The sequence below is a fragment of the Cervus elaphus genome, chromosome 11 (assembly GCF_910594005.1).
Source record: "Cervus elaphus chromosome 11, mCerEla1.1, whole genome shotgun sequence".
NCBI classification, from domain to species: Eukaryota; Metazoa; Chordata; class Mammalia; order Artiodactyla; family Cervidae; genus Cervus; species Cervus elaphus.
This window is the reverse complement of record NC_057825.1, coordinates 95,327,442-95,342,261: the sequence shown is the minus strand read 5'-3', so window position 1 is coordinate 95,342,261 and position 14,820 is coordinate 95,327,442. Positions and strand designations below refer to the sequence as shown.

The 14,820-nt window shown below is 44.5% G+C and overlaps 1 protein-coding gene across 2 annotated transcripts in view; it reads left to right on the top strand.

Annotated features, from left to right (window-relative positions):
* Positions 1–683: 683 nt before the first annotated feature.
* Positions 684–14,820, top strand: part of SLC9A2 (solute carrier family 9 member A2) — an 87,005-nt gene continuing 72,868 nt past the window's right edge. For both annotated transcript variants that reach the window (XM_043918497.1, XM_043918496.1), the window contains exon 1: positions 684–1,110. In XM_043918497.1, the coding sequence (XP_043774432.1) occupies positions 822–1,110 (289 nt within the window). In that variant the 5' untranslated portion in view covers positions 684–821. The remainder of the gene's footprint in view (positions 1,111–14,820) is intronic.

The window sequence follows — 14,820 nt, the reverse complement described above, 5'->3', positions numbered from 1 at the left end:
TTTTCGTGACGGGGGCGGGAAGAATAGTGGAACCGACAGGGGTCCGGCGATTGACAGCCGTACTCGGGGGGAAAGAAAAGCCGGGGCTCCGGTGGGAGCGCAGGAACACGGCGCCCGGAGAGAGAGAGAGAGAGAGACAGAGAGTGCCCCAGGCGCGACCTGGCGAAGTGCAGGAAGGGGGACCCCAGGAGACTTTTCTAGACCTTCCGTGCCGGGCGCGCGCCCCGGGTCCCCCGCGCGCGCCGCGTGGGTGCGCCGGCCCCTTCCCTGGATGGATGCCCGACGCGGCCTCCGGGGCGGGAACAGCTCCGGTCACCTCGCGCCCGGCGCGGCCCGTGCGCCCAGAGCTCCCCGGCTCCGGGGCTGGCCGGTCTCGCCGCGCGGCGTGGGCCCCAGGCGAGCGCGGCCGCCGCCCCCGCGGCTCCCGGCCCCGCGTCGCCGGCGGGCTCGGCAGGTGCGTCGCGCGCCCGCCCCGGGCCGGTCCTCCCGCCCAGCGGCCGCGGGCGCCGCGCCCGCCCCGCCCCGCCCCCGCCCGCGGGCCGCCCGGGGCCGGGCCTGCAACCGCGGCGGGCGGCGGACTGGACATGGGCCGGCGGCCGGCGGCGACGGGCGGCTAAGGGCGCCGAGGGTCCGTGCTGTGGCCTCGAGTGTCCCGTGCGCGCCCGCCAGGCGCTGCGCGTGCTCGCAGCAGGGACCCGGCCGCTGCGCCGCAGACTCCCGTTCCCTTGGCGGCGGCGGGCAGCGCTGCCGGCTCAGGGGCGATGCGCTGAGCGCACGGAGGGCCGACCGCTCCGGCTACAGCGGCGCGGGGAGTTGAGCCCATGGAGCCGGCGGGCCCTGGGCTGAGCGGGCAGGCCCCATTGCTGATGCTGCTGCTGCTGCTGCTCCTGCAGGCGGCGGGGCCGGCGGGCGCCCGGGCAGAGACCCTGCTGGACGCGCCGCGGGCCCGGGGCACGAGCTCCAGTCCGCCCAGCCCCGCCAGCGTGGTGGCTCCGGGCACGACGCCGTTCGAGGAGAGCCGACTGCCGGTGTTCACCCTGGACTACCCCCACGTGCAGATCCCCTTCGAGATCACCCTGTGGATCCTCCTGGCCTCCCTGGCCAAGATCGGTGAGCGCGCCGGACCCGCGGGGGTGGGGCAGGGCCCGGCTCCGGAGAGCGCCCGGGGCCGCGGCGAATTGACCTCTGGGTCGTGGCCGCCTCCCCGGGGACCCGGGCAGGGGCGACAGAGCAGCTTCATCTGGCCCAAAGGGACCTCCCCTCTCCGGGGCCGGCGGGGGTGGGGTGGGGGGAGAGCAGCTTTATGCTTTGGTTCTTGTGGAACTTGGCCTTGAAATAGCCCGGGAGTTGCAACCTGTAACCAACTTAGCGATTCGCTGCTTCCTCTGCCTGGCACGCCGAGTGACAGCCCTCTGGCCAAGTGGAGATGTGTTGATTGCGGGAGGAGGAAAGTGGGCTGAAATTTAGGGTCTCACTTACTGGGAGCAGGGCGCCAGTGCTGCTAGAATGGTCGAAGCTCTTGATGCTTGGAGATGGATGCGCCTTGGCAGCGACGCAGACCCTGCCCCGCACCTGACTGCTACGGTGTCTGGAGAAGGGGACCAGGGAGACCGGAGCGCCTGCAGCGCGACAGGGTGTCTGGAAAAGAGGCCCTGTGCCCTCCCTCCTCTGGGCCAAGGCTGGAGAGTGACAGCTCTCCAGGAAGCATTTTATTGGTGACTAAGGCCAGTGAAGCCAGTTGCGTGTTTAAAAATAATTTACCCAAGTTTCAAAAACTACCGTAAACTCTCATTTGGAAATTACATCTCCAAATCTATTTTCTTACCTTTTTTTTAATTTAAAAAGTTAAAATTTTTTATTGTATTGGAGTATTGGAGTATAGCTGATTAACGATGTTGTGATAGTTTCAGGCGGACAGCAGAGGGACTCAGCCATACATATGCATATGCTTGTATCCATTCTCCTCCAAACTTCTCTCCCATCCAAGCTGCCACATAACATTGAACAGAGTTCCCTATGCTTTACAGTAGGCCTTGTTGGTTTATTCATTCATCTTCATTTATTTTCACCCCACATAAATTTTATTATGATTGTGGTACTTTATTATTATTTTTACTTTATATTTATATACTTTTTAATCTTAGAATATGGCAGTTACTGTTGTAATGATTACAAAAAGTTGTTAGGTGGACAGAATTTATGCATTATTGCATATGTTTTATAGATTTGCCCCTTGAAAAGACCCATGCTCTAAGGTCTCCGTAAATGATAAAAAGACACATTGCTGGCATCCTCACACCTGGAGACTGGGGGGAGGGGATGGCATACAGCCCAGTGATCATAATCCAGAAAGGTGCTAGGTGGAGTAAGACATTCAGGAAAGATAATATGCAGTGTAGGGAGAAGGGAATCACTTCCTCATGCCGGAGAAACATTTCAACTAGGTTTTCAGGGATGACCAGAAGACGGTCCATCGCAGATGAAAGGGAACAACATTCCAGAGAAGAATAAACAAAGACATAAATTGAGACAGAAACGCAGAACAAGTTTGTAGAAGGTGCACGTTGCAGGAAAGAAGCTGAATCTTTGATATTAGATTACATTAACCAGATTCTGTTAATGGTGACCAAAGAAGACATGTGCTGTTTAGTGGCTTTGCAGCCTGTAATTGCCCGGTTTTGACATTAAAACTGGTTGACTGTTTTAATTTCCCTTGGGAAATGAATAAGGGGGAAAGGATTTCTCCGTCTATTCGGCAGATTGCACGTTTGCATAAACGTGTTGCTTGTCCTTGTAAATGCGGGTGCTCGTCTCCTTATATTGTCCTCAGGGCAACCCTGCCAGGTAGGAAGGGCAGATAGTATATACCCGCTTGGTAGAGGTGGAAAATAAAACTCAGACAGTTTGCACAGACACAAAGGGGAGAGCCAAGTGTTCTGTGTTCTCTTTTTCTCAGCTCTGAATCTTTGTCCCTGGCATAGTGCTTCCTTCCCCTGTTTCTATGACTGCTTCTCTGTTGCCATTTCTATTCAATTGTGGCTCTTTCTCCTGTTCCTCACTCTTGATTATCTTCTTCTGATCACTCACACTAATAACAGCTGCTAGTAGGCACTTAAGTTCATTATCTCTAATTTTAACAATCATCCAGGGCAGAAATGATGACCGCATTTCACGTGCAAGGAAATTGAGAGATGGGAATGTTGCCTTGCTGCCGGCTGGTGAGCCAGAATCCCACCCAGCTCTGCTCAGTGGCTCATCTTCCTGTCTACCCTGGAGGCTTGTTTGGTGTCAGTGTTAAATGAGAAGAGATGTGTATAACCTTCTTAGGACAGCTGGGCATGCAGTGAGTACTGAGGATTGTCACCATCAGAAGTGGTGGAAGAGAAGCAGAAATTACTCTGACAGTTTTCTGGCACTACGGTTCCTTTTCCTCTGGACTGGGCTGCCTCTCCCCTTTTCCTGCTTCTGTCTTAGGCTCTGCCTTTTCCAAGCGTTCTTATTTTCAGGTTGCCTTTTAACACTTGCTTTATTTTTCTGTCATGATCTATCTATCTTATTTGACCTTATCATGTTAATTGTACAGTGTTTTATTAAAAGGCGTTCTTGCTTGTGTGAGCTCATGGATGTATTTATCTTCCCATTGGCAGTTTTCTCATCCAGATGTGTTTATATTCCCTGGCACTTTGCTGTTCTGCCCATCACTCTGCCCCCTCCAAATTTGGAACTTCCTCTTTCCTTCCTGCCTGTGATGTGGCATCCAGATGGAAACAGATGATGTTCATGTCTCTTGGCTGGAAGGGTCTGAGTGGAGTAGAGATCCCGCCGTGGTGGGATGAGGGTGTGGTTCTCAGAGAAATAAGGATAAGCTAGTGCTTCATTGTTCAGTCGTTTCTGACTTTGCGACCCCATGGACTGTAGCCCGCCAGGCTCCTCTGTCCATGGGGATTCTCCAGGCAAGAATCTGGAGTGGGTTGTCTTGGCCTCCTCCAGGGGATCTTCCCAACCCAGGGATTGAACCCAGGTCTCCCACATTGCAGGCGGATTCTTTACCATCTGAGCCACCAGGGAAGCCCAAGAATACTGGAGTGGGTAGCCTATCCCTTCTCCAGGGGATCTTCCCAATCCTGGAATCAAACCAGGGTCTCCTGCATTTCTGGCAGCTTCTTTACCAGCTGAGCCACAAGCTAGTGTGTAGGGTCTTTTCTGGGTTCTTCCAGTGTATAGTCCAGCCCTGTCCATCTGCTGTAGCTCTGTTCCTAGAAGAGCTATAAAATGCCCAGGGATCCAACCCCTGCCCCCAAGGCACTAAACTTTCTTTTTGGCTTTAGGGAAGACTGTGCAGGTGCCTAAGGCATTTTTACAGCCCATTAAACCGTGGTCTGGTCATTCAGATTCTTGTTGAACGTGTGCACTGGAAAGACTGAAGTGACTTAGCATGTACACTCTGGAAAGACTATTACTTTGGCAGGACTTGTATGATGTGACTAGCTCACATTAGGGAAGGGTGATGAATTGAGCAGTCAGTGCAGGGGGATGTAAGGCTATGGGGGAATGGGAGTGTTAACTCATGCAAAATGTTGTGGTTTGTATTTGGGGCAGTTGTTTTAGCGTGTACCTAGTGTACCTGAGCTTACCTGCCCCAGAGAACATGGAGGAACATTGCTAGTGATTAAGCTGAATGTGGATCACAGATTGCCCCCAACGGAGGCACCTAATAGCGTTTGTAGGAGGTTGAAATCACTTTCAGTGGTGAATTCAGAATCATTTTCTAGATTGCTGTCTACTGTAACCTTAGAAATACTACAATTAGAAGTGAGAAAATGCATTTTTAGCAGTGTTGAATGATCCAGCTTTATGCTTTCAAATTGTGTTGGAGAAGACTCTTGATAGTCCCTTAGACTGCAAGGAGATCAAGTCAGTCAAGCCTAAAGGAAATCAACCTTGAATATTCATTGGAAGGACTGATGTTGAAGCCAAAACTCCAATACTTTGGCCACCTGATGTGAAGAGTCGACTCATTGGAAAAGACTGATTCTGGGATAAATTGAGGGCAAAAGAATGGGGAGACAGAGAATGAGATGGTTGGATTGCATCACTGACTCAATGGACATAAGTTTAAACAAACTCTGGGAGATAGTGATGGACAATGGAAGCCTGGTATGCTGAGGTCCATGGGGTTGCAGAGTCAAACACAACTTAACAACTGAACAACAACTTGATTATCAGGGACAATCCACTTTCTAGTGACTTGATCAAAAAGAAAGTTCTGCAGCTGAAAAGTTTCCTAAATTGATGATGATGATGTTGTGTATGTGTGTGTGTGAAGTGGGTTAAGTAAATAAAAGAATGCAGCAGATTTGGTCCACCTTTGAAAAGTTTTGTTTTGTTTTTGTCAAGAAAAATCTCCTGATTTTTTTTTTTTTTTCACTTAGATCCTCATGCATTTGAACTCTTATTGTTCTTTCACTTTGGATGTTTATATTTTGAGTGACTTGATTTTTTTAAACAGTTATAACTGCTCAGTCTGCCTGGTAAATCCTGGAAACAGGGATGGAGTTCTACAACCTGGAATAATAGGTAGCCAGAGCATGAAGAAGAGAAAAATTTCCTAGAGTGTTCTAAGATTGTTTGTTGCTTATTTAGTCATTGTCATGTCCAACTCTTTTATGACCCCGTGGACTGTATAGCCTGCCAGGCTCCTCTGTCCGTGGGATTTTCCAGGCAAGATTACTGGAGTAGGTGGCCATTTCTCTCTCCAGGGCATCTTCCTGACTGAGGGGTCAAACCCATGACTCCTGTATTGGCCAGCGGATTCTTCTCCACTGAGCCACCTGGGAAACCTGTTCATCCTAAGCTTGTCTTCTCTGAATTCCTTGCCCAAGAAGTGGGTTAGTAGGATTTGTCCTAAACTGGGTGAACTTGGGCATACCTTCTAACTCTGTTCAGGGTCCTGGGATAAGGCAGTGTGCCCCTGCTGTTTAGGGTAACACAGCCTCCCTGTTTGTCTCAGTGGTTCTCCGGACACCCGGTCACTTATCTTGCAGTCATGTGAAGCTGGCCTGTTTGCCTCTTCCAGGTGTCATCTCTCACTTTTGCCCTTGAACTTGGGTTAGCATGCAGAATTTTCGGCTTCTCTTCATCCTGTCATCTTGAAAGGAAGCAACTTGTATTGTTATTTTAAGAGAAAGACAAAGCAGTTTGGTGCATGAATGTTTCTCCTCTGGGCTCCAGGCAGTTCTGAATTTAAATATGAAACCAGAGAGTTTCTTTGGTTAATATCCACCTGATTACTGAGATCTTGGTCTCTGGAAAAACCCATCCTTGCCTTTGATCTGTTTCTCTTTGTTACATTTGGCTGATGCCTATTCACCAACTGGTTGGTCATTGGATGAGGCTCATGGTTTTCATTTATTTTGTGAACCACGCCTCACTTTGAACACACCTGTAAAGCCAGGTGCTCCTAATGACGTGTATTTGTTCCTAATAAAGCTCAAAGAAGAAGTCTAATTTCTTTCTTTCTCAAAGCCACCATCTCTTCCTATTGGGCAGACCATACTTTTCCTGTTTTCTGTCCAAAGGATGACTTCAAGGGTTTCTTTCTAAAGATCGTTTCAAATGCCTTCTAGAATTATCAATGCACTCTACCACAGATATAATTTTGTACCTATTATAATAACAGCAGGTGATTTCCTACCAAAAGTGTTGGTCTTTGGGTCAACTTTAAAAATGAGAATAATATTTATCATTAATGAGATGCTTTGTCTTTCACAGAATTCTTTTGCATAGCTTGGAGTCCTAAAGAGGTATACAGAAAACCTTTTGTATAAACTTATTTGTTCCTTGTAGGCTTGTAAAAGCTCACCTGTAAAACCAGGTGAATTGGTTGGTTTGTGTATAGGCATATTTTCACTAATGATTCAATTGCTTTAAAGTTTATTGTTCTGTTGGCTTATCTATGTCCTCTTAGGTCAGTTTTGGTGTTTTTATTGTTCTAGAAAGTCATTTCATTTGCATTTTTAAATTTATGGGAAGAAATCTGTTTTTCATGATTTTAAAAATCTTCACTTTGTGTTTAAGTTCTACTTTATTTTTCCTAATATTGTTATTTTTATCTTTCTTTATTTTGATCAAAATTCATAGAAGTTTATTTATTTTATTCTTTTTCAAAGGATTGCTTCTGGTTGGCTTCTAGTTTATTAATTTCTGCTCTCTATTATTTAGTTACTTCTACCTTATTAGGGTGTATTTTGTTTTTATTTAAAAAATTACTGCATTGAAAGTTTACCTCATTAATTATTGAAGTTACTTGTGTTCCAGTATGTTGACTCCAACCTTATAAGGGTTATTCATCACTGAAAAAACACTTACAATTGAAAACATAATTAGCATTACTTTCAATATTTTCAGTGATAAATAGTTTTATGAACTGACAAGCTCCACAATTGGCATGGCTATATGACATTAGTCTTATTAAAGTGGACAAAGATATTTAAATAGTTTAGTTGTTATAACTCCTACTAAGCCATTTTCTTGTCATCATCTTGTCCAAAATATGGCTATTTATTTATTCTCATTAAACTCACAGCTGTGGAACACTGATACCTGAGATTATGTTATAAACAAAACATTTATGGTACTCTATTTTGGAGATTAATCCTTTGTTGATTGCTTTGTTTGAAAAGACACATGCACCCAATGCTCACTGCGGCACTTTTGCAATAGCCAGGACATGGAAGCAACCTAAATGCCCATCAGCAGAGGGATGGATAAAGAAAATATGGCACACATGCACAATGGGGTATTACTCAGCCATAAAAAGGACAAAATAATGCCATTTGCAGCAACATGGATGGGCCTAGAGATGATCATACTGAGTGAAGTAAGTCAGACCCAGAAAGACAAATATCATATGATATTGTTTACATGTGGAATCTAAAAAAATGGTAACTAATGAACTTATTTTCAAAACAAGAGTCACAGATGTAGAGAACAAATTTATGGTTACCTGGGATAAGGTCAGTTCAGTTCAGTTCAGTCGCTCAGTCGTGTCCAACTCTTTGAGACCCCATAGACTGCAGCATGCCAGGCTTTCCTGTCCATCACCAACTCCTGGGGTTTGCTGAAACTCATGTCCATTGAGTTGGTGGTGCCATCCTACCCTCTCATCCTCTGTCGTCCCCTTCTCCTCCTGCCTTCAATCTTTCCCAGCATCAGGGTCTTTTCCCGTGAGTCAACTCTTTGCATCAGGTGGCCAAAGTATTGGAGTTTCAGCTTCAGCATCAGTCCTTCCAATGAACACCCAGGACTGATCTCCTTTAGGATGGACTGGTTGGATCTCCTTGCAGTCCAAGGGACTCTCAAGAGTCTTCTCCAACACCACAGTTCAAAAGCATCTGTTCTTTGGCGCTCAGCTTTCTTTATAGTCCAGCTCTCACATCCATACATGACCACTGGAAAAACCACAGCCTTGACTAGGGTGAAGGGGGATAAAACTGGGAATTGGAGATTGACATACACGCACTGTGCTGTGCTGAGTCGCTCAGTCGTGTCTGACTCTGCGACCCCGTGGACTGCAGCCCGCCAGGCTCCTCTGTCCGTGGGACTCTCCAGGCAAGAACACTGGAGTGGGTTGCCGTGCCCTCCTCCAGGGGATCTTCCCAACCCAGGGATCGAACCCAGGTCTCCCACTTTGCAGGTGGATTCTTTACTGTCTGAGCCAGCAGGGAAGCCCAAGAATACTGGAGTGGGTAGTCTGTCTCTTCTGTAGGACATCTACCTGACCCAGGAATGAAACCAAGGTCTCCTGCATTGCAGGTGGATTCTTTACCAGCTGAGCTACCCGGGAAGCCCAGCATATACACACTACTACATATAAAATAGATAGCTAATAAGAACCTGCTGTATAGCACAGGGAACTCTATTCAGCACTCTGTAATGGCCTGTGTGGGGAAAGAATCTAAAAAGAAAGAGTGGAGACATATATGTATGTGTGTGTGTGTGTGTGTATATATATACATATATATATATATGTGATTCACTTTGCTGTACATCTGAAACTAACACAACATTTTAAATCAATGATAATCCAATAAAAACTTTTAAAAAATAAAATAAAAATTAATAAGCATTCATGGTACTCGATGTAAATTTGTCTATTGCAAGTTATAATAATAGCAATAAAGAAAATGGTAAAGACTAAAGAATTTGGGGAGATGGTGTAAATGAAATTGCACTTTCTAATAATTGGTGTGAAATCATTGCTGCTTTTAACTTGCACACCATCTGTATTCTGAGGAGGACTTAACACCACACATTGGTGGTTAAGCTGGAATCATGACTGTTGATGATGCATCAGGCCCTGTAACATCCGGTTGGGTCTTTATGAAGTCAAATAAATGCCTCATGAGAAGAAATAGGAATATTAAATGAGACTCTTCCTAAAGAGGAATTCTCATGATCCCAATGTGTATAATTTAGAGGAATGGTAATATACGTATTTAAGGCTAGAAATAGATCCTTCTGATCCTGTTTCAGTTGCTTTTGCATAGTTTTGATGTATAGAGCTTTCACTTTAGCTCAATTCTCAGTGTTTTAAATTTTCCTTGTGATTTTTTATTGTAGCCCAATAATTATTTAGGATTATAGTTTGAGTTGTAGTAATAAACATTTCGAGATGTATGGCTATTTCTTTTATTTTATTCATAGCTTAGTCCATTTTAGTTATATACACCTGATTGATTTTTGATATTGATTGAGACATCTTGTGTGGCTTAATGGGGCTTCCCAGCTGGGTGAGTGGTAAAGAATTTGCCTGCCAATGCAGGAGACACAAGAGACTTGTGTTCGATCCCTGGGTTGGGAAGATCTCCTGTAATAGGAAATGGCAACCCACTCCAGTATTCTTGCCTGGAAGATTCCATGGACAGAGGAGCCTGTCAGGCTCCAGTCCGTGGGGTTGCAAAGGGGCAGATACAACTGAGTGCAAGCGCGCGTGCACACACACACACACACACACACACACACGGTGACTTAGTAGGTGGTCATTTAAAACTACATTTCAAGCTTTGATGGAAGAAGATTGTGTGTTCTCTATTACATGCAGGCTCTTGTACACATATACAGGCACACATATGTACATACACACAGAGGACTAGATGAAATTTCAAATTATGGAGTGCAGATATTAAATGGCATTACCAATTTTTGGATTACTTTACCTATTAGTTTCTGGGGGTACATTCTCTAAGACTGTGATGTCAATTGCTGCTTGTAAGTTTGTTAATTTTTGCCTTAGTATTTTGATGCTTTATTATTAAGTACATACTAGCTCAATATTGTTAAAATCTTCCCAGTAAATCCTTCCTTTACTTATTAGGTTACTCATTAATATCCCTATTTTAAATATTTTTCTTGTGGCTCAAAGTCTATTTTTTCTTATATTCCTATTGCTATTCAAAATAAACTTCATTTTGAACATATATTTTTTTCTGTATCTACGTTTTCCACACCTATATTTTCCAGACATATTTTTTCCCTAACCATAATTATCATATCAAATCAACTGGGTAATTTTCCTTTAGCTGTACATCGCTAAACCACATGTAAGTAGACTTTCTATCTTTAATTTAAATTTTCAAATATCTGCAGTTTAAGGAGAAGGGTAATTATATATGTTGTGCGTAATGATATATTTGGACTTTGCTGTCTGTTTACTACACTTTTACCTGGTCTCTTCAGTTCTCTTTTCTTGTCATATTTTCTCTTAGTCAAATTTTCCCTTCATTTTTTAATATATTATCATATATTCTCTTTCCATTTTTTTGTGGTTGCACTTCAGTTTTAATAAGATTACCTGATTAAACAGGATCCAGTCCAGTCTGCCTTGGCTCACATCTCAGGAACATTTTCTTGCATAATTTTGTAGTTGTATGATTTTTTGGTACATAACTGAAATTCTGAGCTCAGTTACCCTTTGGTAAAATGGGGATAGTAAAAGTGCCAACGTCCTAGGCTGTTGTGAGAATTAAGTTTGTTAATATATGTAAAACGTTAAAATTACATTTGGGATCACAGTAAACATATTATTTTCTGTTTTATTATTGTTTTGTTGTCTTCATGAATAGTATTTAAATTAAAAAAAATTTTACCTGCTATCTGCCAATTTCAGAATTATATCTTTTTACCTTATAATTTAGACCTGATTTGTATTTAATTTCCTCCACGAGTTAGTTTTTAATTTTTGCAAACAGTGTCTACACAGATTTCTAAACATGCTTACCATTTTTTCCTCATTGTTACTTCTTCTGTTTCCTCTTTTTTCCAGATTGTTTTCTTTTTAATGAAATGTCTAATTTAGTGGATACTTTGGGAAGGGAGGCTTCCACTGATAAATTCTCTTGAACTTTGTGTGAAAATGTCTTTGAGTATTCTCTTGAATGATTATATCACAGAGTATAGGAGCTGAAATTATAATCATTTATCATCTGCTGCTACTGATTAGTCACGCAGTCACGTCTGACTCTTTGTGACCCCATGGACTGTAGCCCACCAGGCTCCTCTGCCCATGGAATTCTCCAGGCAAGAATACTAGAGTGGGTTGCCCCTGCCTTCTCCAGGGGATCATCCCAACCCGGGGATTGAACCCACTTCCACTGTGTCTCCTACATTGCAGGGGGTTTCTTTACCTGGTGAGCCATCGGGGAAGCCTTATCATTTGGAAGGTATTATTTCATTACCTTCTGTTCTCTTTGGTTGTGAAGGAGAATTTCATTGTCACTCTCATTGCACTTTGAGTTAACCTGACTTTTCTCTTGACCTGTAGTTTCCATATTTGAATAGAAGAGAAGCAGCTCAGCAGTTGAAGATGTGCTGGACCTACTTTTGGAAAAGATGTCTCCCAGTCAGAGGCTGCTGTAGTTGCTGTAGCCCAGTTGTGTTTGCCTCTTTGCAACCCCATGGACTGCAGCACCCCAGGCCTCCCTGTCCCTCAACAACTCCCGAAGTTTCCCCAAGTTCATATCCGTTGTATCAGTGATGCCATCCAGCCATCTCATCCTCTGATGCCCTCTACTCCTTCTGCCCTCAGTCTTTCCCATCATCAGGGACTTTTCCAATGAGTCGTCTGTTTGCGTCAGATGACCAAAATACTGGAGCTTCAACTTTAGCATCAGTCCTTCCAACAAGTCTTCAGGGTTGATTTCCCTTAAGATTGACAAGTTTGATCTCCTTGCTCTCCAGGGAAATTCCAGGAGTCTTCTCTATCACCACAGTTGGAAGGCATCGATTCTTTGGCATTCTGCCTTCTTTATGGTCCAGCTGTCACACCAATATGTGACCACTGGGAAGACCATAGCCTTGACTATATGGACCTTTGTCGGTAGAGTAACGCCAGAGGTAGGAAGATACTATTCAGTTGCAGTTCTACCGTTAATATTGTCTTGTGATCCTGGCAGGTCTTCACCTACTTAGTTTTTGCATTTAAGGGTAGAAGTAGGGATCTGTATCTGCTCCCCACTGTTTAGTATTTCCATAGGGATAATGTGAAAGACTCTGTACGGAAGAAAAACATTCATAACAAAGATTTTACTTTTTATAGCAAAAGAAAACTTAAGCCAAGGGAAACATGTGTTCATTATTATTAAAGAGCTGTGTGAACATGGGCGTCTTGTCATGCTAAATGAGACATATACAATTATAGCTTACTCTCTTGCAATTACATCGTTTAAATGTAATGAGTCATAATTGATATACTTCCTGCAACAATCCTGCACATTGTTCATCAGTGTCCAAGGGTTTCTGATCCTGATTTTTATAGATTCATTCCTGTTTGAAGATGGGTGTGTTCCTCTCTCTCCAGTAGTTCCAGGGGAAGGCATGGGAATCCCTCTGCAAGTTCTCCTTGTGGTCATGAAAAAATAATATTTTTAAATTTAGTTTAATTTAATTTTTTAACTGAAGTATAGTTGATTTGCAATGTTGTAAAGTTAGTTTTAGGTGTACTGCAAAGTGATTCAGTTATATACATATATGTGGGCTTCCCTGGTGGCACCATGATAAGAATCTTCCTGTCAGTGCAGGAGATTTGGGGTTGATCCCTGGGTTGGAAAGATCCCCTGGAGGAGGAAATGGCAACCCACTCCAGTATTCTTTCTTAGAGAATTCCTTGGATAGAGGAGCCTGGCAGGCTACAGTCCATGGGGTCGTCAGACTGGACTGAGTAACTGAGCATGCACACACACACATATATATATATATTCTTTTTCAGATTCTTTTCCCTTACAGCTTATTACAAAATATTGAGTATAGTTCTCTGTGCTGTACAGTTGGTGCAACCACCATTGAGAAAAGTATGAGGATCCTTAGAAAACTATAGAGTCAGCACGTGATCCTGCAGTCCCACTCCCGGGCATATATCTGGAGAAAACCATAATTTGAAGATATACATGCACCCCAGTGCTCATTGAAGCACTATTCACAATAGCCACGGCATGGAAGCAACCTAGACATCCACTGGCAGATGAATGGGTGAAGAAAATATGGTACATACATACAAGAGAGTATTACTTAGCCATAAAAAGGAATGAAATAATGCCATTAGCAGCAGTGTGGATGGACCTAGAGACTATCATACTCAGTGAAGTAAACTGGACAGAGAAAGATAAATATATGATACTACTTATATGTGGAATCTTTAAAAAAAATGATGCAAATGAAGTTATATCCAAAACACAGACATAGAAGACAAACTTAGTGGTTACCAAAGTAGGTGATGGGGGAGAGAGAAATTAGGAGTTTGGGATTAACAGATAACGCACTCCTATATATATTAATAACATAGATAACCAACAAGGACAGAAGTCATATTTTAAAGGTGAATTTCACGTTATTCCTTAGTGTTGGCCTACAGAGGCTCGTGTGTCAAGGAAAGAGAAACGAAATTCACAGTTGTGCTTAGCAATTTTGACTGATAATGAAACAGAGTACACATACTCGCCCTGCATTGAAATCACTCTGAGGTCACTTAAAGGTTTTGTGAACCGTGGACATTCCTCATTGAGGCCCAGGACCGAGAAACGCCCCACTGCCGTATTTCTGCGATCCTGCCACGGCCGGTCCTGCTACTCCCAATTCGTGAGCTTATTTCCTACGATGCGTGGGCTGGGACACCTGAGCCGTGTCACACACCCCAGCACGGCAGTGTCTCCCCTGTGGCCTGGAGGGTGGAGATGGGAGAGGCCGATAGTCCCTGTATGGGGGCCTCTTCCATGGAGTCATAATAGCTCACAAGGATGGAGCCTTTTTTCATGCCAGGAATCTGAGTCAGCTGCTTTACGCCCAGTATTCTCTTTAATCCTCACATTAACTCTTGGAGGCAGGCACCAGAGGCAGAAAGGAGATGAGGAAACAGGCTTAGAGAGCTTAGGTGTCACGGCTATTCTGCGGGAGAGGTGGGTCCATGGGGAGTGTACTTGGGCACTGCCCTGTCTCGCCCTGGCAGCCTGCCGTCCGTGGAGAAGACTATGAGGTTTGGAAATCTGCCCATGGTCTCCAGAACGTCTTGACGTGCCCGGTGTCATACGACCTTCACCTGGACCCAGAGACCTGCGCTGCGGTCCTGCTTGAACCTTATCATCTCGTGTGGACTGTCTCAGATTTTCACTGTAAAATCGGACAGTGATGAGGGTCACTGGGGGAACCAACTGAAATGATACATGAAAGCAAGTTGTGATTGCAGAGTTACGGTTAGTGTGACACATGGCGACTCTGTGCTGAGTTAGCGTAGAAAACTACAAGAAGGCAAACCCCGTAACTCGAGGATTC